Raw genomic sequence first — 25923 nt, 5'->3', positions numbered from 1 at the left:
TTTATTCATTTATTTGATAAGCATATAGTAAACACATTCTGTTAGCCAAATTTAGGGTTTGGGTACTTCTTATCCCTGGCCAGACACACCTGCTCCTCTGATTTGGTTACTGGACTGATCCTTGAGAATATCTGTATGATCTTTGGATATTCTATCTGTAAGGACTTCCTTGTCTCCTTCTCTCTACATTCCAACCCCAAGAATTACATGGATTCTTGTCTCTGTGAACACTGAAATAAATATGTTCTCCAGTGTGCTTACACTCACATAAATGTATCTTATGATGGAAAAATACTGATAAAAATACTCACTTTTCCTCTTCAATAAAAGCTCATTTGCTCAGCATTAAAGCAATTCAAATTAATCATTCTTAAGCAGCTTTACAAAAAATCTTGTAGTGGGTATACACAACAGATAGGAGGTTACTCAGCGATTTACAACTACTTAATTCTCTGTGAATATTTTCCATAGTTTTTTAATGGAAAAAATGAAACATCATGATTTTTAGATATCAGAAAACATTTGCTTTTGTGTAGCCATGTGGAATATGATAGTAATTTGAAGAACAGACTGAAAAATATGCTGTAGTATATGTATGTAGTTGACCGAGACTGCTTGAGAAAAACAGGCTTACAATTGTATTAATCAGATAAGCCTCCCTTTCCTTTTTTTTTAACTTTGATAATGCTAACAGTGCTTACCACTCCTAGACATTTAGTGTACACTTGCTGGTGAACTGACTGGTAGTAGAAACTTGCCTATAAAGGAGCCATATAACTAATTAAGACATAAGACAGGATCAAAAACAAAAGTTTGATCTCTGGATTACTAGCCCATCACTCAAAGTTGTAAATTAACCCAATGTGAATTGTGAAAGAAGTATCTACACTTTAAACTTTTACTGATTAATAATCTTGCACAGAACTGAGTGATCAATTACAATACGTATTTGTATTCATCATTTTCATCCCACTTACAACATTTAGTTGCTTTATATAATAATGACACTAAAACTCATTATTTGTCTTCCAAGAAGTAAAAATGAACATTATGCATTATTTTCTAAATTGCTCGCAATGTTTATTTTTCAAAATATACTTCTACCAAAAAATCATCAGTATCAGCAATTAAGCAGCCAAAAAATATAGAGAAATATTAAAGCCACATTTTTGTAGAAATTTATTTAGAAAGTTAACCGAGAACTTAAAGAACAACTGTTAATAAAAGTCACTTAGTGCTTTTTTTGTAAATGGCTATAATCAGACCCTATAGTCTAAAGATCCTTCTAGATCTCAAATTCAATGATTAATTGTCTAGTTAACCATTTCCTCCACATATAATTAGACCCTTATGGCACTGTGCTAATTTTTTATGTAAGAGAAAAGCATGTACCATAATGTCCATGAAGATGAGTGGCATACAATTAATGCATTAGTGTGTCTTAAGATCAAAGCAGGCAGGGCATCAGAGGAGGGAGCACTGCTGGCTAATTCTCAAAGTTTTCCTGGAAGAGATGGCTTCCAACTCTACCTTGAAGTACAAGAGCATGGCAAATATACCAGAAACAAGAGGGGGCAAGTCAGGCTTAAAGCAGAGTAAACCGGCCATTTCTGATAGAATTATGGGAACTATGGAAACAGGCATAAATTATGGTACCAAAGGGAAATTAGAGACTGCAACTTTTATTAGGTAGGTTGGGCTAAGGTAATAGTTATAAATGAAAGTGCTGTTGTTGTTTTTTATATTAAAAGCATTACATTTTTGAAATATGCTCACATCAATTATATGATGATGCCTTGAAGAATATATTAAACTTGAGAGAAATTGAATATATAGGACCAGTTAAACTATTGGTATAAGTTGTAGCTTTTAGCACTATTGTTATAGTACTAAAGTGCTTTATATTATAAAGCAAGTGCTATTGCTTTGCTTTATATTCAAGGAGTTCAAATATATTCTTTATTTAGTTCATTGTACTAGTGCTATATTTTATATCAATAGTTTAGCCCTCTATCATAATTTCTCTCAAATATTTTTACTATTGTTATTGCAATAGATTTTGTGATTGATGTTACTAGTTAAACCGAACTCTGAAAAACTTGATTTATGTGATTATGCTATATAAAATGACAATAGTGCTCATCACATAGACTTTTAAAGTGAGCTATTTTGTTATAATTTTATAGCCTCGTTTTAAATAATTTAGGGTTTAGATTGCACAATTTTATTGGCTATTTGAATGTATTATGTGACAACTAGAAAACTAGTATATAATTTGACATGCAAGATATATTGCTACACTTTTTTCCTAGATATTTGTTATTACATTTACTTTTTCTGGGTATTTTGTTGCACTTAAAAAATGAAAGGTGTTTTAAGTAATATGTATTGAGATACAAGACTCAGTATATGCTAGGGAAAGGTTCTAGGACTAGGAAAACAAAAATAAGTAAAAGAAGCATGTTTTAAGTATAGAATGGGAGCTAATGACACAAAGTGGTGATTAATTTGCATCTGTACATGGTTCTGTGTTTCACAAAGGAAGGCATGGTATACAATCACCTAGAAGGCTGGAGAAGTGACAGGAGAGGCTTGACTTTGATCCTGAAACGTTAGCAGATGCACCTAAGCAGGTGCACATGGAGAATTGAGAGCACTGGGGGCAATAGACAGCATTTTTGAGTTGTGGCAACCATAGATGACATGCTGCTGAGTTTATAGAAATAATCTTGTGTGTGTGTGTGTGTAAATATATATGTATATATCATTGAATACATAGGTGTACACACACTTATATACTATTGGTGAATGAGCAAAGAAAATATGGAAAATATGAAGGGCTTGAATCAAATAAACACTGGAGATTTCTAGGCACGTTTTAAAAAGACGAGTGATATAATATCAGTGCTCTTGATTTTGATTCATGCCTTATTTAAATGAATTTTATTATGTTGCTTTTGTTATAGTTTCTTGAATGGGTGAGGGTTTTATATTTTTAAAACTTGCAATTTGAGAATATTTGACACTGCCTCTGTTTCCTGACTGACAATCTGCTGGGTATAAACTTACTGAGTCACCTATTTCTTCACCTAGGTATTTACACAATTTCCTTTTTTGTTCTCTGTCATGTAATGTTGTTTTGTACAAATATGAAGCCACCTGACTACTTACCTTCTGTGGGTGACTTGTTTTTTGTTCAAGCAGTCCAAATATATTCTTCCTTTACTTAGTAAGTTCCACAATTAATCTTTCTATAAAATAAGATTTTTCTGGATGGTAGTGACATTTTAGTCTGCAGATATGTCTAATTTGAGGTTTTATTTCCTGTCTCTCATTTCTGTTACCTTCTCATTAATCAATTTCATCTCTTTCAAAGAATATTTTATTTTACTTTTAGTTTTAAATTTGACAACCAGAATTAACTCTCTGTGCTCAGTCAAGTCCTTGTCTTCTCTGGGTTCTTTAACTGCATTTGGTGAATTATTTATCTCCTCTGCTGACAGTGAGGTGAGCTGGAGGAGTTTACAGTTGACAGTGGTCATTTTGATTTGAAAACAAGCTACAAAATTTTTAATGTATTTCCTCCTGGGAAGATAAATCCTCCATTCTTTCATATTTTGGTGATTGGTGTTTTTGTGTACAACCCCATCAAAAACACTCTGTGTAACTGTCTGATGTTCACACCCTGAACTCCTGCCTTCTCTGTACTTTACATACAGTAGTTTCCTCTGATAAAAGGATAATGCACATGTGGTAAATATTACATGTGTGTGTCTCATTTAAATGGTCCCTGGCATGCATGTATTAGCTGTGGTAATGCTGCATTTCTATTGAGCTGTACTTCTACTCCTTACTGACATTTTCAAATAATTCTTGACTCTAGGAGTCACATAGACTCCTAGAGTTTGTTTCTGCAGTAAAACACATGAAATATATGCTTTATGATTTGTAATCCCTTAACACTAATTCTATCCTATCTGAATAAATAGATATGTGCCAGATTTCAACATTGTATACCAAAATGTTTTAGGCTTCACTATATTGCATATATTCTGTTAAAAATTTGTGGCTTGATGTTCCATTGGTATTGTTTCCTCTTTTCATTTAATATGGATATTTTCTTGCCTCTTTTATTTTCCCCACGAGATTCAAGGGAAGGATAATAAAGTATAAGTGGCTTCTCTCTCAAATTTATGGAAGAAAGTTGTATTTGTTTTGTAAAAAGAATGTTCTGGAGACAGTGTATAACATCATTTATTGATGTAAACCTCAAGAGGAACTTAAGCTGGAACATGATTGTAATAATTGAGGGCAGAAATCATGATGGTTTAATCTATGACAGTGATAGTGAATATATAAGCAAAAGCAAATGTAGGAGAACTTCAAAACTGAACTGATGTATTGGGTCTGTAGATAATGAAGAGGACATGATTTGCATAATTTTTTGATGAGTGATATTTGCAACCAACTTTAAAACATACAGAAAGGTGATGTCAGTAATAGAGAAAAAACACCAAAAGGAATCTGTTCCCTTTAATTCTCAGACTCTGAGGTTTTTGTGCAACATCTAAAAAGAGGTTTCTACTAAGTCTTTGACTTTCAGGAGGAAATATGTCTTGCAAGATGTACATTTGAGACATTTCAAAAGACTTCTAGTGACAAAATCAATAGTTGCAGATAAGATTATGCACAGAGTCATTACTGTGTAAAGAGACTGAATACATATCAAATAGAGTAATATAAATAAGAGACTATTAACTAAGAAAAGTTATGTGATAATGAGAGTAACCAAACTTCTCACCAGTCAGTTATTTATATTTCCCAAAATGTATTCTTACATTTTTCACATCTCAACAATCCATTCATAGGATTCTAAAAAATTCTACCCTCTTAGAGCTAATATGGAGCAAGAAATAAAGAGCCTAGCCTCTGGTATCAGGAGGAAGTGGGTATCTGGACTTCACATCACACCAGCCCTGTGACCTAGGATATTCCAGTGTCCAGCTGAGTCAATTTCCTTACAAGGGAAAATGGGGATAAAAAATTTCATCTCCATATGTTGCTGTGAGGCTTAACTGAATATGCTGATAAACCATGTGGCAGTTTTGGGGACACAGTAGACACTTGAAACTTCTTTCTCCTCTATTTGCCCTTCTTTCTGTCTTCTGGTCTTTATTCAGGTCCTCTGCAAGGAGTTCTCTCCTACACCTCTTTCTGCTGGTGGAAGTCCTACACAATTTTAGAGACTAGGTTTAACTGCCAAGCCCTTTCTCCAATAATTATTCACTTCTCCTTGTGACATTACTTTTTCCCTCCTGTTAGCTTCTTTAGTTATTATTCTCTCTGTTGTTGTTCATTCAGTTTTTTCTTGTCTGATGGCTTTTGTATAAATTTCCATCAAGGTTTTATTAATCTTTGTACTCCACAATCTTCTTGGCAATGCCTATGAGTTACACATAATAAGGACTATATATGTGTTTGTTGAATTAGTAGTTGAATGACTCCATTAAATAATAAAAATCTGAATCATCAGATTAGATTGTAAACACATATTTTTTACATTATACAAAGCAGAAAATAGATGAAATCACAGATACTCCTGCTTTTGAGGTTTTACACACATATTTAAGGGAAATGTATTGCTCCTCCCTCACAAAGTGGTTCAAGGCACTTGTATTTTATGTGGGATCTAGAAGCATGATCCATTCTGTAGGCTTAAGCTCAGAATGGATCTTAACTTGTCCCAAGCTCAATTGTGGGTACATTATATCTTGGTCAGGGAGTCTGGCCAAATCCAAGAGCTGATTATTCACATCAACTATGAATAAGAATCATTTGGCAGAGGAAATGCCCTGGCATAAATTCAGTATGGTGGAAACATCAGAGATCAGACTATCAGCATATGCAAAGAAATAGGTTAGAAGAAGAACTTGAAGAAATGTTCTAGGGAGAGGTGGCAGGACTGTGTTTTACAGAGTGGTGTCATTTCTGACATAGGCAGGATAAGGTAGTTTAGGTAAAAGTTGATTTTGGACTAGAATGTAAAAACTTCATGCACATTTTGTGTGTTTACTGCTACTGAATTTAGAAGCTAGATTTGTCCCAATATATCGAAACAACACTCATCAAACTCTGTAAATTGAGGTAAAATATTTAGTGTCACCAAATAAATAAAATCAGGTAAACAGTCAATAATATTGGGTCCATCTATGCCATGACAAGATGCACTGGCCAGGAATGCCAGGAGCAAAGTTCATCATCCGCACAGTTAAACTTAGCTCACTACTTCCCAAACCTAAGTCTGTGGGAAAGGTATGTACCTTCTGTGTTATAAGCTTTACGAATTAGTTGTTGGTGAAATAAAAATAAAGTAAGAAAAATTGGATGAACTTTTCCACCATATAAATTTATCTCTAAAGATATTTTTTATGTTTGTATTTTTGTCCTTTCTGTCCTTTTTATTATATAACATGACTTCTCTCTTTTGTGTGAAGTTATGATAATAAATAGCACTTGTTCTTGCTATCTTGTTTTTAAAATGCCATAAAAATACACCAACTTTTATTTCAGCTGCATTTGTTTTTTGGAAATATTTTCAGTTTATGAAATTTAAAATATAATCTAAGAAGCACTGAAACAGAGGGTCTAAAATTTTAGACATTAATGAACTCTCCATTATTTACAAATATCTGGATGTCATCATTTAGTCAAAATATTTTGGCATAATATAAACCCACCTTTGACTGCTTTAAATGGGGTCTTTGAGTGATCTATCAAAAGCACAAAGTCTCAGTCAAGGAAAAGGACATAAATCAAAAGCCATCACTGAATTCAGGCAATTCATGAGTCTAGCAACTGATAATATCTTATTACTTTTTGTGCTGTAAAACAAAGAGATAGAGTTGGAGTTGAAGATGGAGTAGAGGGAAGGAGAGAAGGAAAGGGAGACAGAGAGGGAGAAAAAGAGGAGAGAGAAAGTAAGAAATGTAACAGAAGTCAGAAATATCAAGAACAGAGTGGCTATTGTTTGGATTTGAAGGTCAAGTACACAGTTTTCCATCCTACTATTAACAGCTTAGTTCCAGGCAGTCTTGCATTCTAGAAATCAGTACTCATTTCATTGCCTTTTGAGAATCTGACCCAATCTTTGTAATGTAAGCATCTGGATAAATATGTGTTTATCCTGAAGATAATCATGGTACCATGGGAAACCTATAACTTTATTGTGTAGTCATGTATGACTTTCGATATAATTTTTCCATCTTCTTTTCCTGTGTTAAATATATAAGAAGAGCATTAGGCTTTGTAATAATTTTTCATTATTCTACATAATGCATTGATAGTGTCTGCTAACAATGCCTTTTCTTGTTTTTCTTTACTCAAATAGAGCTACATTAAAGGTCATGAAGATTTTATAGGGAAATGCTTAATCTAAACATTTATAAATAAATAAGTAGAATGAAAATTAAAATAGACTCATTAGAAAAGATCATGGTTTGCCTACTATGATTATTTGGGAGGTAATAATTTGGTACGATATTTTGATTAAAGTCTCTATCAATTATAATTTATTTTCTTCTTTTGATCTATTTTATTAGATTAAAATAAATTATTAAATGGAGTTCTTATGTAAGTATCTTGAATTTCATAAAACTCTTTTTGGAACTACATCACAAAAGAGTATAAGCTATTTGTAATTGAACATGGTGCCACTTGAAATTATATGAGTTGAATTGAGCTTTCCTTCCAGAATATCTATATATTTAAGCTTAGCATCTACATTGCTTTCTATTAAATAATAATAAGGATGATAATAGCACTTTTGAGCACAAACTATTTGCTTTGCCATATGATCCACATATCTTCTATTTTGTCATTAAGTAAATCATAGAAACACTAAATCATTTGGTGAATCTGGAATAAATAGAATGCTTTATCAACCACATTTAAATTTAAAGAATATGGAGTTCATTAATGAGAACATGTCTAAAATGGCAGTTTTGATTGCAATTCTACATTTCTCTTTATGGTTGCAGAGAATGTAGGAGTCAAAGTAATGTCTCATCTAGAGAGATACTGACTTAAACCCACAAGGTGTAATTGGCTTACTGGGATTTACCAGAGTCAAATAGTTTCTATAGAAATTTAGGCTTTACTTTAAAATTATATTTGTTGTTATTTGACTGATTATGCACATATTAAATATCTTAAAAGGTAGTGAGATATTAAACATCTCACACTGATGAGTATTTATATTATTTCACATGCTGGTGTATGTCATGGTAAGATTCACATAACAGACACTGAAAAGAAACACCTAAATTGTGAAGGACTAGAGACAAAGTTGAATTCTTTAATGTGAATTGCAGGTAAATGTGTCTACATACAGAAAAAACAAAATCATGCATCTAAAAAAAACCCAAAATATTAAATAACGTAAGATCTAGATTTAGAGAAAAGCTCTCTAATTTTAACCTAGATATTTTTTGGCCTGGAAAGTGGTGAGTAAACCTAAACAGTCCAGAATTTGCCATGGCTTACTGCCATGAGCATTTCAAAAAGGCTCTTCTTGCAGTAATAAAGCAATGCAAAGAGTCCCTGAGAGAGAGGAACATCTGAAGAAATTGCAGCAAAAGGAATGATGAGGCAAGGTTAAGTGCATTTGAAAGTAATCAAAAACAGCTGCTGACACATACTTCAGGAAAATATTATCTTCTTTTTAATAAATGATCCAGCAGTAACATTTTTTGAAGGGTAGTTTGTTTTCAGAGTGATTTCATTTAAAAAACTACTGAAGACTTTTAAGTTGTCTGTACCTAGGAACCAATAATTCTCCCGGAATGCTTTTGCGAAATTCAACCTGTAACATATTTTTCAATTGGATAAATATTTTCATTATTTGGAATTATGATATAGAAAGTCATGATATTTGTAATTTATCATTCAGGATAGAGATATTGACAAGCAAAAATATTTTAATGTTCTTAAAATTACCATTATATTTAATATTAATTTAAATTGAAGTACATACTGCTCTTCTTTCTTATCCTTCACCACATAAAATTACTGATATGATAACCAGTTAGCACACTTGTTAAGATAAGTTTTTTGTCTGCTCATCTGGATCCTAATTTCCTAGTTATGCAAATGGGTAAACTTTGACTGAGTATTTACTATGCCAACTATTATTCTAGGCTTTTAGATGATCCAATTTCACTTTCACAATAACTCTTGGCAGATACGTTATTAATCCCATCTTCCAAACACTGAGACCTAAGTATTATAAGGAACTCATTCTAGTTTACACACCTAGTAAATAAGGATAGTGGTGCTGCTAGTGTTTTTACCTATAACTAGATGACTTTATGTTCTATAGCTTTAGTATTTGTCTTCCTGTAACATTTTCTACTTGATGCTTAGAGGTCACTTACATAGATTCTGTACCTTTCTGATTTAAGTCTCACCATGTCTCTTAAATGATCTTCCCATTGATTAATCATTGATCTCTGTGTAAAAATCTCTTGGTTTAGATTCACTCAGGGCCCAAACTCCATTGGTTTGTTGTTTGGTTGGTTGGTTGGTTGATTGGTTGTTTTTTTCTACCTACTCAGTTTGGTCTCTCTGGTATTGGGTTAGAATTAAAGAGTTTAGAGTAGAGTTTAAAGCTGGAAGAAAAATTGAAGGACATCTAGTCTATTTTATGAACAGCTCTCCTTAAACATCATTCAATCAATGAGAGAATATGTCTATTGATATAGCCCCTGCCTCTGGTAGGAGTCCTTTTCATCCTCACCCGGTTCAGAGTACTTGAAATTTCAGTCATATATTAATGTTTTGCAATTATTTGGACACTGGTGAGAGGAATAGAATTTAAATTCAGATATTATGTAGTGTATTCTTTGTTCTTTCTCTCGGAAGACTAATAGCTCTTATTTATTTCAAATATGATTCACATAAATGAAACTCTTTCCCTTGATGTATTTCTTTTCTTTCTTTCTTTCTTTCTTTCTTTCTTTCTTTCTTTCTTTCTTTCTTTCTTTCTTTCTTTCTTTCTTTCTTTCTTTCTTTCTTTCCTCCTTCCTTCCTTCCTTCCTTCCTTCCTTCCTTCCTTCCTTCCTTCCTTCCTTCCTTCCTTTCTTTCTTTCTTTCTTTCCAAATATATTTTATTTATTTATTTTTAGAGAAAGCAAAAGGGAGGGAGGGAGAGAGGGAAAGAAACATCAGTGTGTGGTTGCCTCTCATGCACCCCTACTGGGGACCTGGCCCACAACCCAGGCATGTGCCCTGACTGGGAATTGAACCAGTGACCCTTTGGGATACAGGCCTGTGCTCAATCCACTCAGCTACACCAGCCATGTATTTCTTTCTTTCACTTTCTTTCCTTTTTGTCAGGGTTAGAGGTGAGATAAGACTAGTCTCACTATTGACATGTTTCTCATGAAATTTAAATGCATCTTTTAAACATTTGTTAACAATTTCTATAATTTGTGTTGCTATAATTTAATATTAGTAACTTGGTAATATAGAAAAGAAGCCATACGAGTTGAGGATGGTGGGCTATTAATTATAAATTTCCTGACATGAGGGAATGCTAATTCTGGAGAAAGTCATTTATGTAAATGATTGTAATAGTTGACAGTGTGACATAAGTCATGAATGATTCGAGGAAAATATTACAAAAAAATTAAATCTGCCCTGGCTAGTGTAGCTCAGTGGATTGAGCATAGGCTGTGAACCATAGGGTTGCAAGTTTGATTCTCAGTCAAGGCATATGCCTGGGTTGCAGGCCAGGTGCCCATTGGGGGCCTGCATGAGAGGCAACCACATGTTGATGTTTCTCTCCCTTTCTTTCTCCCCCCTTCCCTTCTCTCTAAAAGTAAATAAATAAAATCTTAAAAAGAAGAAGGTAAATCTATGAGAATTTCTTGGAGCTTGCATTTGAACTAGCTTATAAGGGTGGGTAGTGCTAGGCCAAGGTGGCAGGAAAGAGAACATGAGGAGATAACTGGTGTGGAGTCTCAACTCAGATGGTAGTGATTAGGTCTTGAATGCTAAGTTCAAGTGTTTGAACCTTGTCCTCTACTAAAATAATATTTCTAATTATATTGGGAGGCAGTAGGAGAAATAGATACATCAAAGAAATTTATCAAATAGCCAATGTCCTCGGGCCAGGGCTGAGACAGAGGAGGGGTCTGCATTGCCACTGCCTCTCCTTGAAAGGCACTGTCTACGTTTAATGATGATGAAAAGGCTCTACTATGTGTGTGCTGGAAAAATCTGAATCATTGATTCAGGACATAGTTCTGGAGACTCTCCAACATTTCTAGGCCTTGGGAGGGGGGTTGTGATGGTTTATGTACATAATTTTGATGAAAGCAGATGTTTAAAGAAAACCTCTTTGCTGATGGTCAATAATTGCCTTTCTGTTTGAAAGTGAATTTCCAATTAATCTTATTTTTATATGAAAATATTTTTTCACTTAAAGTATAGTTCTAACAGTTTAGTACTTGCCCATTCACACCAAAAGCAAATTTGGAGAGCTTTAACAAACAGAAAAATTAAGGTCAGGTAGTATAATTAATTTAATTCATGTTTTTACAAAAGGCCAACTCAGCTTCTTTATATATGTCCGTTACAAAATTTTACAAAGAATGTGGTTGAAAAGATTAAAATTCTGCAATAAAATGAAACCTCGAACAACCTAGGAGGCTAAACCATGTTTCCTCCTACCAATTCTGCTAGTGCTTATCCTTCTAGCTAATGACTTCGATAAAATTAAGCCACTTACACCAGTCTTTGTAATATTAAAGACATTTTATATGTAATACTGTCCATTCTAATCCATTGCTAAAAGAGATTCCACCAGACCGGTTGTGAGGACAAGGGATTTCTCTTCCTTTCTTCTATAGCACTGTGTGTCTTGAGAATGACATCAGGAAACTAATGACTACCATTCCCATTTCAAAATGTAAAAAAAAAAAAGTTTGGCTTCTATATATTTTGTATTACTGTGAAGAGAAACCATTGATTGGTAAGTACAGCAAGGAGTAGTCGGATCACCATGTACCAAATCTGTGTTTGCATGGGACCTCAGATTAACACCCAATGTCTTGCTTTGTTACCTTGCAGAAATGCTGGAATCCAACAATCTGATCACTTTCAATGGCTTGGCCAACAGCTCCAGTTATCACACCTTCCTTTTGGATGAGGAACGGAGCAGGCTGTATGTTGGAGCAAAGGATCACATATTCTCATTCAACCTGGTTAATATCAAGGATTTTCAAAAGGTATTTATTTTAATATATGCACTACAGTACTTTTGAAACATCTCAAGAATTCTCTAGATATATAACAGTGTGACAATTGAAAATTTGTTTAAATGGGTACTTCACCTTTTCAGATACAAACATGAGTAATGCATTGATTTGACTATCACAAGTCAATGGATGCAGTAAACCATAAAAATCCTCAGGGAGAAAGCTATAGTGTTTTCCAAAAATGATATATCATTATATCATTTTTCTTACATAAAATTAAATAAATACCTGAACCATCATAAAAATATATTATAATTTATTTCATGCACTGTGTATATTATATATGTATTTATATATACATATAAAATAAATGTATACATCTTTATGTGACCAGCAAATGCAGAGTTCATTAATCATTATACACATGCCTAATCTGGTACATCAATCGTGCTTGTAAGTAAAATTTATTGGAAAACTGGAATTCATTTACATATTGTCTATGTCTGCTTTCATTCTACAATGGCAGAATTCAGTTATTGTGATAGAGATCATCTGTCTCAGGAAGCCTAAAATATTTACTATCTGGCCTTTTAAACAAAAATTTTACCAAACACTTATCTGGAAGATCAATTTTCAGTGTCAGGTTTTTACATATGTGGTCATTTAGATACTACCCATTTGTCACTTTTATTCATATTCTTTATAGTGTTTCTGGCTTATTTAATTAATGAGGTATATAGTTTGGTACATAAACATTGATTGAAAATCAGTGGATATTGTGCTACTTGAGTCTATATGCTATACTCTCTAAATGAACCATTTTCCCACAGTTCAATATTTCCAGTCTTCTTTAAGGAACAAAGATCCTTATGCAAAATCTTTTACAATAGTACCAGTTTAACATGTTTTTAAGAGTGCATACACTTCGGTATTTATGTATGTTAGTTTTTGCTTCTTAACACATAGGGTTTTAAGGTGGTGTGCCTCAAATTCTTATAAACTGTAATCGAAAGAGCAATACTTTTTTATTGTGTAAAAAGCTTTTATTCTGTTTGAAGAATATTGCTTTGGGGATAAAATGAAGATTTAAATTCAAAGCTGATCCAGATCTCTACTGCACTAAACCTAGGACTCACTTTGTTTCTATTATTGAAATACTAAAATTCTGAATATGTATAAAGAGATTTGATTCCTTACATATAGGCATATAAAATAGCGATACTGGTATGTAATATCAATACACAATACTTTAGAATTAGAATATAACATTTAAAAATCACCTTGGAAAATTCTTTTCTGACTTTTTGATCTGTCTGGTTTTTAAGCCAGCATAGATGATAGCAGTATCCTAACATCATCCGTTATCTAAGAAAAACTGCTTATTCCTGTTTTCTGAAATGATAACAACATTTATCTTAGGGTCTTTCATAAAGGTCACAAAATAAGCAAATTTCTGTTGTTTTAGTGAATGGAAATTATCCTTTAAAAATGAATGAAAAATCTAAGACAATTATAAATATTTGCTATTTTAATAATAAAAGTTTATTTCAGTTCAACTTTGGGATGTTTATATTTTGATCATTTTGTGAAAATCATATATAAATATAAATATATATGTACATATCTACATACCTACAGATAGACAATATAGGAGCATATATCACTTCATAATGCAATATTTAATGTATTTAACATTTTCCACTGAATAGTCTTTTTGGTTTACATATTAATTAGTTTTAAAATTGAAAAGATTAAATCATCATATAAGTTAACCAATAATTTTATATATGAGAAAAATCCTAAGGCCACTTGAATGCCTAAGATTTATCACCATTCCTCTTCTACCAATTAGACTTTCTTATATTATTATTTGTTAATTATTGCATTATTCTCCACATGAACAGCTGTAAACCTACATTTGTCCTCCCTCATATATACTGAAAGAATGAATTAATTAAAGTTAGGTGACTTGCCCACTGCCATAATGTTCTTGTTAAATCTCCTGCTCTTGAATTTAAAATCATTATTCTAGTAATGGAAGACATATTTTAATAATAAAACATCCCATTTCAAACATATTACTTAGTTTTAATTTGATTTAATAGGCAGTATATCACACTGCCCATGAGAGTAAGTACAATTTACTTAAATATTACATCTGTTTGAATACATTTATATACTAAGTGCTTTTTACCCTATTTTTAATGTTACTTAACAAATTTTTTCTACACTTCTACTACTGTGATAAACTCTAAAGGGTATAATACTATGTCATAATTTTTGCAGAACTTACAAAATGATAAAGATAAAGGTTTGTGGATATAAAGGTAAATACTAGGCCAATCCTTGTTAGATACAAAAACATATTTTCAGACTTGGAAGGACTATGGAAGGATTCCCGGCCATGATAAAAGGGTGCAATCTCTTTGAAGCATAAATAGTTATTAAATAACTAATTAAGAGAGGCTACTATGATTAGAAGCATAAAGAAGGATGGCGTAAAATAGATCATGAAACACTTTGAGTAGTATAATGGATAAGAAATTTAGACTTTGTTAGTTAAGTGAGAAATTTTTGAAAACAGGAGCCAAAACATCAACAGGTTAACAAATGTATGTATATTTGTGTATATATATACACATACACACACGCACACATTACTCTTGAACTCTAGAAAGTTGAAAGTATACACACTTCTCTAGTATGATATAATTTAGCACAAATATTACCAAAATTATATTAATTTTTCACATAAGAAAGAAATCACAAAATGAAGTCTATGTTGTCTCAACAGAACAATCAAGATGTAGGAAACTATAAGAAAGCAAACTGCCTTGTTGAGTTAAAAATTATGTTTTCATAATCTGAATTTTGCACAACCTTACTAGAAAGCTGAATAATTTTAGCTCTGGTATATATTATTATTGTAGAGTCCCCAGGATAATGTATATGGTATCTTCCTCTGTTGTAACCATTAACTGAGAAGAGATCATTGGCCTTTCTATAGCCAGTGTAAGGCTACGGCTGTGGAGCCTTTGGAATGCAACCACCAAGCAACCTTACTTGGAGTAAGGAGTCAGGGTATAAAAATGGGGTGGACATGCATTCGCCCCTCTATGGTGTTTCTGACTGTGTGACTACTTTGTAATAACCTTGTGGAACTAGTCCAATAACAGTTCAAATTTATATACCACACACAGACATATATGTAAAGAAAAGCACATGAAAAAGAAAAAGAATATGTAAATTAAGAGATTTAAATAGTAAAAATTAATGCACATCCAAAAATGTTTAGGGCTTTTCATTGTGATATGGACTTGAAATGTGTATGCCATCATAGGTTATTTCAATATGTCCTAAATTCTTGTTCATAAATGTATTGTATTTTGCTTTTTAATACCCTAGATTGACTATCACAGCCTTTGTCCAAGTTTATGACCATTTATATTCAATTTTCTGGAGATTCCCAATGAATGCTAATCAGTCATTTTGAGATTAAAAGTTTTTTAGCTGACATGAATGATTACCTGCTACCATCTCTGGACTTTTACATAAGATTTCCACACACACACCCAAAATTAACTAATGATAGCAGAAGATAAGGTTGAATAAAAAACATTAAGTTTATTGGCCCCAGGAGAGATAGACTTCATTGGAATTGCTGAGGGAAACTAAAATTTTATATTAGAACTTAGATGAGGGTATATGCATTAACATTACTGAGGAGAAATGTATCCACAGACCTCGAAGCCACCAGTAACACCTCAGTTTGTCAACCACTGTCACTGAATTCATACAACCTTTGGAAGGGTGAAGACCAAAAATTAGGGTTGAAAATGCAAACAATTACTTCTCAATTAGTCTGTTTTGCCTACAGTGAAGAGGGTGATTATTTTTAGAGCTATTTATTTGCTTCTTCATTTCCCCCTTTATTTTCTGAAAGTAAAATAAACCTACTCTTCCCTATTTTCCCTGTAAAAAAAAGATTTCTTCTTAAGATGGGTATTTTCTAACCCTATAAATGGTTCATTCAAGCACACTCTTCTGAGATTTGGATTAGGGTAATGAATCCAGAGCGACCAATGTTAAAATTTCAAAATCGCTATTTCAAGATACTGGTTCACTGAGAAGAATGTAAGCCATATTCTGTGCCTATTTCTACTTCTCTTTACTAGATGCTCATATCCTCCCAAGATGGCCTCTCTGTCCCAACCTGCTTTGGAGTTCTTTCCACCACACACTCATTAGTTCCACAGGCATGCCTTGGAGATATGGTGGTCTGCTTCCAGACCTCTATTGATAAAGCAAGTATCTCAATGAGGCGAGTCAAAATCACTTTGCTGGTGGAGGGTCTTGTCTTCCATTTGTTAAAAAATGCCACATATGTGAGGTGTAATAAAACAATGCGCAAGGAAACAAGGTATGCCTGTCTTGACTGCAGGAATTTCTGTGTTGCTCGGTTTTCCTATATGAAGTCTGTCCAGAAGGTACCCAGCCATGTACTACGAATAATAGAGACATTTACTGAAGAAGATACAAGAAACATTATACATAGAACAATGACACCTCGGTTCCTTCAAAGAAGAAAACTTGAGACCTCACACAGTTCTCCCAATTGCCATCAGGTGTCCTGTCATAGTTTCCTGAATCTCGTCAATGAAATTTTATCAGTCTGAAATCTCTTCCCTTTCAAAGGTGATTTTAGTTTTGAGAAAAGCCAGAAGTTTCAGGGCTCCAAATCTAGGCTGTAGGGGGGGCTGAGTCATCAGGGTAACTTGATGTTTTGCCAAAAACTCTGCACCAAACATGATGCATGAGTGGGCAAGTTGTCTTGAGGAAGCTGCCAATCACCAGTTGCTCATGGCTGTGGCCCTTTTGCATCTCTCAGCCCAAAAAGAAATGTTGAGTAGTGCTGCTTATTAATTGTTTGACCTGGAGCAGTGTTATCACAATGGACAACACCTTCCCAATCAAAAAACTGAACTCAGATGGTCTTGATCTTGCTGTGACTTTGCCATTCCTTCTTCTTGACCATCTTTGAAGCATTTGTGCCACACTTTTATTCCTGTGGCACTCATTGCATCATCCCTAAAAGGCTTCTGAATCATCCAAATAATTTCTGTGGAGGAATGTTCAAGCTTATCCCAAAATTTGATGCAGATTTGTTGCTCTATTCACTCATTTTGAATGCTACAGCAACACTGTACATACACTCTCTCAACAGAGTCTACTGCCCCCCACTGACTAGTACAGTGAAGTCATTGTTCATGCATGTTCATTCCAGTCCACTCTCCTTGTCTGCCAGGTTACATCAATGTTGGGCAAATCATTCTCATTATATTAACAATGGCTGGACTTTTTGTGGACAGAACTCCAAAAAATCCACATGGGTACCCAAAGAGTTAATGATTTAAGCTTATACCAATTAACTGATACCACTGAACAATGTAAACCGAAAGCTTCTTGCCACATAATGTTTTATGGACCTTCCCTTATCTCAGTTTCCCAGCTTGGTCTAATATACTGTAATGTTGGATCTAGTATTGAGAACTTAACTGGCATAAAATAATGTTCCTTCTCTACCCTTAGATTGTGTGGCCTGTATCTTACACCAGAAGGGATGAGTGCAAGTGGGCTGGAAAAGATATTCTGGTAAGGATAAATCTATGAAATAATTGTAGTAGTTGAATAAAGTAATTTATTACTCTGTCATCATTTTTGTGCTTGTGGATTTAATCATTCTTTAGAAACAAAATAATAGTTAATTTTGGATACTTACATTTGTATGTAAAGTATTGACAGTTTTATATAAAGTAGGTTAAAATAACAACATGCCTAAATAAAGCAAACCTATGTTCTCTTTGATGATTTTTATATATTCAAAAGAATAAATGCAATATTGTAGCACATATATTAAATAATTCAACTTCTTTGTACAGATTGGCTTTAATATGTCAGTTCCTCCTGAGTTTCTTTTGAATGATATGAAATATTACCTCTAGCCATAATTAAATTACAAGTCCTTTCTTCTTTCTATTTTTTTCTTTTTTTTTACTTTATATGTGCCACATTTTCCTCTTTCCTTTTTTGCCTGTCTTCCTCCCTTCCTTCACTCCTCCCATCCTTTTCTCCTTTCCTCCCTCCCTTCTTTCTTTCCTTCCTCCCTTCCTTCCATTCATCCATTAAATAAATATGGATTGAGAAATGTTTATGTAACATACTCTAAAATATATAATTTGTTAATTGCAAAAAAAATAACTATATAACAGCATTGTCCTGGTTACTGCAGAACAAAAGATGGATGGTAAGCAATTCCTATAATGTCTTTACCATTGTAAAAAACAAGGCCATTGTTCCTGAGGTAAACTTTAGCAGTACAGTTAAGTGGGCTACTGCTTTTAGGTATAGCCAAGTATGTGCACAGATCATGAAAGGTGGTTATAATCATTTAAATCAATGAACAAAAAAATCCAGCACTTAAAATACAATTTGTATTATTTTATATTCTATCACATGTTTTCGGATGTCTAAAACAAAAGTAAATAGTTTAAAAGTTTTGTTTATGTATTAGAATTTGCAAGAAATTTACCCTATGCACCAAAAGACATAAATAAACCTGTATATGTGTAAATAGATATATTGACATATTCAAGGGACAACTTGATTGATTGGTAGCAGTTGCCTAAGATAATGCACAGACATATCTTAGAGATATTTTGGGTTCAGTTACACACCACTGTAATAAAGCAAGTATTGCAATAGAGTGGTAACCTTTTTTTATTTACTGATGGATGGTTTTGCCTTCAATCTGTAAAAAAAATGTGACATTTGTGAAGCACAGTAAAGCAAATATCAACAAAATGAACTATGTGTGTGCATATTTAGAATGATTTAGATGGAATCAAGTTCATAGAAAAAGATGCATCAATCTCGTAGCCATGCAGGTGAAGGAAGGCAGATAATGTTTCACACAGCACAAGTGTTCACCATCCTGATTAATTTCATGTCAGCAAACACAGAAAATTCATATTTGAAAATCCCATTTTATATATAGTGATTATAAATCACATTAACCTTCATACTACAGTAAACATTTTTGTGCTTACATGAAATTGGACAAAAAATAAGTGCACTTTATCAAATATTATACCATCCCAAATGACGAATATATTGGGACTATTGGAAAGTAATAGATATGAAGTAGGAGTCCAGATAATTCAAAGGAAATAAGACATCATTTCATAACACATAATAAAGATTCTGAAAACTTATACATGGTGTTTCACGCATTATAGTAGAGATAGATAATTATGTGTCCGCTGAGAAATGGACTTTTAAAAGTTTAATTTTATGAGGATATTAGCCATACTACTCTTTTCAATAGCAACTAATTAATGTAATATGATAAAATGTTTGTGCTGTGGTTATTCGTTTATATTGTACATTGTCAATTTACTTATTATGGATTTTAAGTTCTCTTTGTTGACACTCACTTAATGAAAGTAAGAGACAACAATTTTCAGATATTTTAGTTCAAGAAAAAATATGTAGTATTCCTCTACAGTAAGCTATGTTCAAACATTAAACTATGTTCAAATAGTAAAATGTATTTTCTACTATTTTTCTAGAAACCCATCTTATTGCTTTAATGTCGCTTTTCATTGACCTAGTATTCAAAATGTATTTTATACATTTGGAATTTACTTTATTAAAATGTATTTTAGTTTTTAGGTAACGCCATTTATGTACTTCTATTTAAGTACCCATCTCATTTAAATAGAATACGTGCCATTGATTCTTTTGGGGCTTCATATACAGTCTCGTTTTTCCTTCATTTCTTTCTTATATGATTTTAGAATAGTGGCTCTTTGACTCCCCAGGATTTATAATATTTCTATCTTAATAAACTTTCAAACATAAATAACATTAGTATTTTTACTGATAATTTCTTAAATAACCATTTAGAAAGAAAGAACCCCTTAGGTAAAGAGTATTTTCATCATTTTCATTCAACACCTGATTTTTGAACTGATACATGGACAATTTGATGGAAATTCTGAACTCTATCTTGAGTAAATAATAGTCAGCTGTGACTTATGGACAATAATTCCTTTCAAAGAGCTCTTGTAATGCTGAAAACCACAAGAATGAGGCTTGCGTGGTTTTTGCAGCCATTGGGACTCCAAGACAGTATTGTAACCAAAATAGGAACTGACCTGAACAATAAGAGAAAAGTAGACTAATGACCTCCTTCAGTGCTCTCTTTGGTTTCTGGAAGCTGAGTTCACCTTTTCCCTTCTGGCTTTAGTGTTCTCTCACCAAGCCCTCTGGAAATAAAACTTCTTTAAACAACCGGTCCTGGGGAAAGTGCTGTCTTCTCAGAATTAGATTCAGATGCAAGGATACAATAATAAATACATTAAGAAAAGCCGGGCAAAGATGCTGGTTAATATTATGTACCTCGAGAGCGGGTGAAGAATGTGTCGCTGAGTGTAACATCATACATAAAACTGAACACTCTCTGCATTCTTCCAGGCAGCAGGAAAAATACAAACCATCATTTCTCACGGCTCAGCTTTGTGTCAAACACATATGTTAAGTCAGCAACTGGAATTCGAGCAGTTACCCCACAAAGATGGCCTTTGCGGTAAAGAGGGAATCTGCAGCCTGAGACAATTGCTCAATATTCCTTCTCTCTAGAGAGAGAGAGTAGTGCACATAAACGTGTCTGAGGCTGAGGCTGCTGATGACATTTCTGACAACAACATTAATATAAATTTCATTTTTCCTCTTGCAGAAGTGAATATGCAGGATATATACTATTATGCCTCTTTTCTTGGTGGTGTAGGCTCTAAACCTATATATACGTTGTTACGGCATTTCTATACTAGAGGAGTGAACTGCTCATGAACTTTTCCATTGTTGTTACTTGAGAGTTGTAATTTATAAAAAGATGTATAATATATGATATTATTGGACAGAGACCCAGAATAAGGAGATAAATGCAATCCACGTATATCTATTCTGACTGCTATTATCCACTTTACTTTTTTTTTCTATTTTTCTGGTGCTTAAAATCCACTTTGTTATTCACAATAACATTTCTATTGAGGGATTAACTTCCTTGACCCTGGTTTGCAAATGAAAACTGAATACATGCTAAACTGTTAGAAGAATCTGTTTCGAATCAATAGCTCTCTGAATCTTCTTTGTTTATCCTATTAAACCATCTCTCATTGCCCTGTTTCCATAAAACCAAATGGCAACCGTATGACTGTTAGAAATATTTTGAATATCACTGGAAATCAAAATTTCAACCATCTGAGATGAACAAAAAAATCCGATTCTCATAACATCCCCATCGTTTGGATACATTTCAAAGTGGAGTATCATGCACCTGAATTTTGGGACATTCTTGAGATTCTTGAGGGATTTATTTTTATATTTTTGTCTTTAGTAGTTATTCAATTTTAATGCTATGATATATTATAACATGTTTGTCAAAATATTCTGGCTCAAATTGCAGGCCCTCAATACTAATTTTTGCCAAGTGAACACAGTTGAGACTTTAAAGCTATCTATGCATCTGCAAAGCATCCAAAATGCATGTTAGTCCTTGAATTTCATTTACTTTTTCAAAGGTCAAAGTTGACAATGAGTTTAATATTTTCTTATTTTATTTTAGAGACTTCAAGGAATTATAGCAATTTATTAAATGGATAGTTTGAATTACCTCATATTCTACAAATATTATAAAGTTTTTATTAAATCTCTAAACCCTATTTACAACATAATTATCAAGAGAAGACTTTTCATGAGTCTCTCGCACTTCTACACATCTGGTGAAGAAAGGGATTAGTTGTCTATTTTGCAGAATATTTTTAGATATTCGTGTAGGGAAGAGACTTGGAATGTAGTGTCTCCCTGTGAAGCAAATGGCTAGTTTACAAACAGCCTTGAGAAGCAGAGACAATGTCTCCATCAGTGCAAAGGGTAGGTGTGCTTACAGTCCAGTATGATGAACATAACATCTTCCTCAAGATCTAGAACGTTTGACTACCATGAAACACTCAGATTCTCCCAACCCAGGGTTCCTCTTCTATAGACCAACTCAATGCATTTGCTGGTGTCACCTGGCTCTCTTCTCACTGCCCAGGGGGAATTGAAGCTTGGAGAGTTGGCATGAGATGTGTTAGTACTCTGAATACTGCTGCTTCTGTGAGTAATAAAAGTCTTTTATCTCTAACCCAGGAGACCTGTATCTTCTGTCAGAGTCCATGAAACTATGCCAGGGTAACTTATCTTACAAGTAAGGCAAAAATCAGATGCTTTACAGTTCTGAACAGCATTGATTACAATTGATTTTCATGGACACAGTAGGTCCTCTCACAAATGAAAGGCTATATCAGTTTATTCATTTTTAAACGTGACTCCCATAATGAGACTGATGACACTTCAGATATACAGACAACTTTTTTTTTTGATGAAGGCCAGTGAATACTTTGTCTTTTAAATATCAGAGAAATAAGCACAGGTTTTCAGGTGCACACACATGCAGGTGTATTGCTGCTTGAGGGTAAATTTCAGGGAAAGGAAACAAAAGGATTACAGTTTTAGTTTGGCATTCAGAAGTAGTCGTGGTGATAATAACTACTTTCAACACTTATTGAAAACTTGCTATATATACTTGCTTGGTATTGTTCTAAATGCATTATTTTTATTAGCTTATTTATGTAACTCGTATTTGGACACAAGATACACATCTCAAAGCAATTGGATGAACCCATTTTGTATCTCAGGTAAGAGATACATGGGAAATGAAGCTTGACCATTAAAATTGCATTAGGAACTAAGTTTTATTCATATTTTTAACTTACATGTTCTACTGATACAAGGAAGAGTGGTGGTACTCAATGTGTCTGGATTGCCCTGGACCAGGTCACATACATATGAACTTCATTTTTTTGGAAATCTTTTGATTCTGCATTAAAATTTAAATGCGTTTTAAGTTTATATTTGCAAGTATTCAGTCCAGCACTTATAATAGAGACATTATATAAACATTCTCTGAGGGCTTAGGGATTTTGATTGTATTCTTTTTTTATTAGAAATTTAAATCATATCATTAAGTGGCTAAAATTAAATGGAACTATTTGTCATTGACAAATTATTATTTAGATTTGATTGGACACCATATTTCACCCACACATCAATATACATACTTTTTAGAGTACAGTAAGAATGTTTTACTCCGTAAGTTTCATGGGAATGATTTGGACGGTTCCTCTGGGACCAGGATTTCAGCCAATGTTATCTCACGGCGTAGTTAGCAGATTGTTCCAAGTTCATGTGATATGTAGGTTCTAGTAGTTGTCACTGGTATTTTGTTTCTTTATGTATTTGATAATCTTCATGAATAAAATTCTACTGGTTTCTGAGGATACACTAACCATCATAATGTAGATTTAACAAGAACTCTGGAAATATTTTTCTTAGATACTCTCTTTCTCAATGACTCAAAGCAAATAAGCTTTGGTTAACTTTTTAACCCAAACTGCTCAATTTGATTTCGAAATATAGCAATAAAAAGCCACTTTTTATGTCCACAAGACATCAAGAAACTTTCTTAAAGTTTTATTTATATCATTTCATTTTTACATATTTATACTTGCTGCAGTTTTCAAAAGCAGTAAGAAAAACAGGTTGCAGCGCTGGCTGGTGTAGCTCAGTGGATTGAGCACAAGCCTGCAAACAAAAGGATCACTGGTTCAATTCCCAGTCAGGGCACATGCCTGGGCTGCAGGCCATGTTCCCAGTAGGGAGTACACGAGAGGCAACCACACATTAATGTTTCTCTCCCTCTCTCCTTCTTTTAATTTCTTCTCCTATGTCTAATTATAAATAAATAAACAAAAAATCTTAAAACAAAAAAAATGGGATGTAAAATACAGTATGCTAAGTACATGTTATAAACCACCTATAATCAGGGAAAGCCAGTGAACAGTACAAATGTGATAATTAGATAGCACAATATAAAAGAAAATATAAACCAAAAATAGATATTATCAACTTCCCTGGTCCATATGTAATTTCAAAGTGAAAATTGTTCAATGCTTCTTTAAATATAGAAGAGAATTACATTGGGCAACTTTTGCTAATATCATGGTCTGTAGTGGCTATGTGTATAATAATTTTGACCAAGTTTGAAAGTTTCAAATAATTTGCAAGAAAATATTAATAAAATATTAAGCAGTATTTCTAGAACTTCAAAACAAATAGTCAATCTGGAAGTGAAAAAAACAGTCAAATGAGAAACATTTAAGTAAAATGATTCAGTACCTTAGTGCAACAGCCTTCATTTAGTTTATTACATCATTCAAGCCACTTTAAATTTATTTTCTAATTAGCATAGGTTTAAAGATTATATAGTTCAATTAATATGAATAGACATACTTACTTCAAAAACTAGCCATGAAATTATGCCAAGTTTGCTATCCTGGTTTGATCAGATTTAAAAAAAAAATCATCTGACATTCAAAGAAAACAAAATGAAGTATTAACATGGGAAGTTTATTATTATAAATTGATTTTATTATACCATCTTTCTAAATAGTGAAGGTAAACCTATCTCCCAAAATAGACAAAACAGCCCACTCACTATGTCATATGTCAGATGTTTAAAAACCTCAGGTTACAAATTCAAGATTAGATGGCTAATATTATAATTGCTAGACAATTACATCCTAGTTTTACGAGTTATCTCCCTTTGAGGAAGAGATTTCTAACATTCTTTAGTAAATGCTGAGGTATTAGGAAGACATGATTATGGATGATCTGATGTCGGCACAGAGTTAAAAGAAAAAGGTACAAAACATTACTGTTAGATAAGCATGGGGCGGCTTAAATAGAGAGAAGGATGAAGTGAGTGACAGGAACAATCTCACGGATTACTGCTTTGGCATGAAGATGCTAGTATTTGGTTTGCTTGCCAAATAAATTGACCAGAGAAAAAGAAAGTCAACAGATTAACTTCAGGAATTAAGCTTATTAATGGATTTCCATGCAGAAATGAATCCACCCATCGTGATAGGGAAAGACTTTCCCAGCTGCTAGATTATACATTAAAATATTTCTGCACAAACTGCAGATGGGCTGTAGATTTTTTTCTTTTTACATGAATGTTCATTGACCTAAGGCAATGAGTGCTGTACCCCTTCATTTTGGGCTAATTTGTATTTGAACCAAAACAAGTTGTTATGTTTAATCATGAACTGAATGTATTTGAATAGAGATTGTTCATCTTCACAGCCTTCTCTCCTTTTTCTTTGATTTATAGTAAAATTTCACTGTTCCATCCAAAATTTAACAACCTGGAAGGAGGTAATTGGAATTGGAGGTAAATTAAATTCTTTTGTGAAAAGTGTAATTATTGGAAGTTAGTTAAAAACACCTCAATTCTCTTTTAATTTTCATGCATGGAGCAGTTGTTTTGACAGATGGGTGGACTTTATTTTTGTAACCGTCCGGGAAAAGACTGTGTAAAGCAGCCTAATCAGTGCTACATATTTGTGATGTTTGTTTTTGAAGCTCTGTGCATTTGGCTCCTATATCATTTTCAGGGGGTAGACATTTTCTTTCTCATTTATTTTTCCAGGCTAATATCTCT

General features: G+C 33.2%; 1 protein-coding gene across 1 annotated transcript in view; it reads left to right on the top strand.

Moving 5' to 3' along the window:
- SEMA3A (semaphorin 3A) overlaps window positions 1-25923 on the top strand; it is a 198337-nt gene that overhangs the window by 46050 nt on the left and 126364 nt on the right. The window contains exons 2-3 of the mRNA XM_037129059.2: window positions 12130-12287; window positions 17847-17909. Coding sequence (XP_036984954.2) covers window positions 12130-12287; window positions 17847-17909 — 221 coding nt within the window. The remainder of the gene's footprint in view (window positions 1-12129; window positions 12288-17846; window positions 17910-25923) is intronic.

Source organism: Artibeus jamaicensis, unplaced genomic scaffold (genome assembly GCF_021234435.1).
Source record: "Artibeus jamaicensis isolate MK-2021 breed Jamaican fruit bat unplaced genomic scaffold, CSHL_Jam_final contig_787, whole genome shotgun sequence".
Taxonomy (NCBI): Eukaryota; Metazoa; Chordata; class Mammalia; order Chiroptera; family Phyllostomidae; genus Artibeus; species Artibeus jamaicensis.
This window is presented reverse-complemented; position numbering and strand designations above follow the sequence as displayed.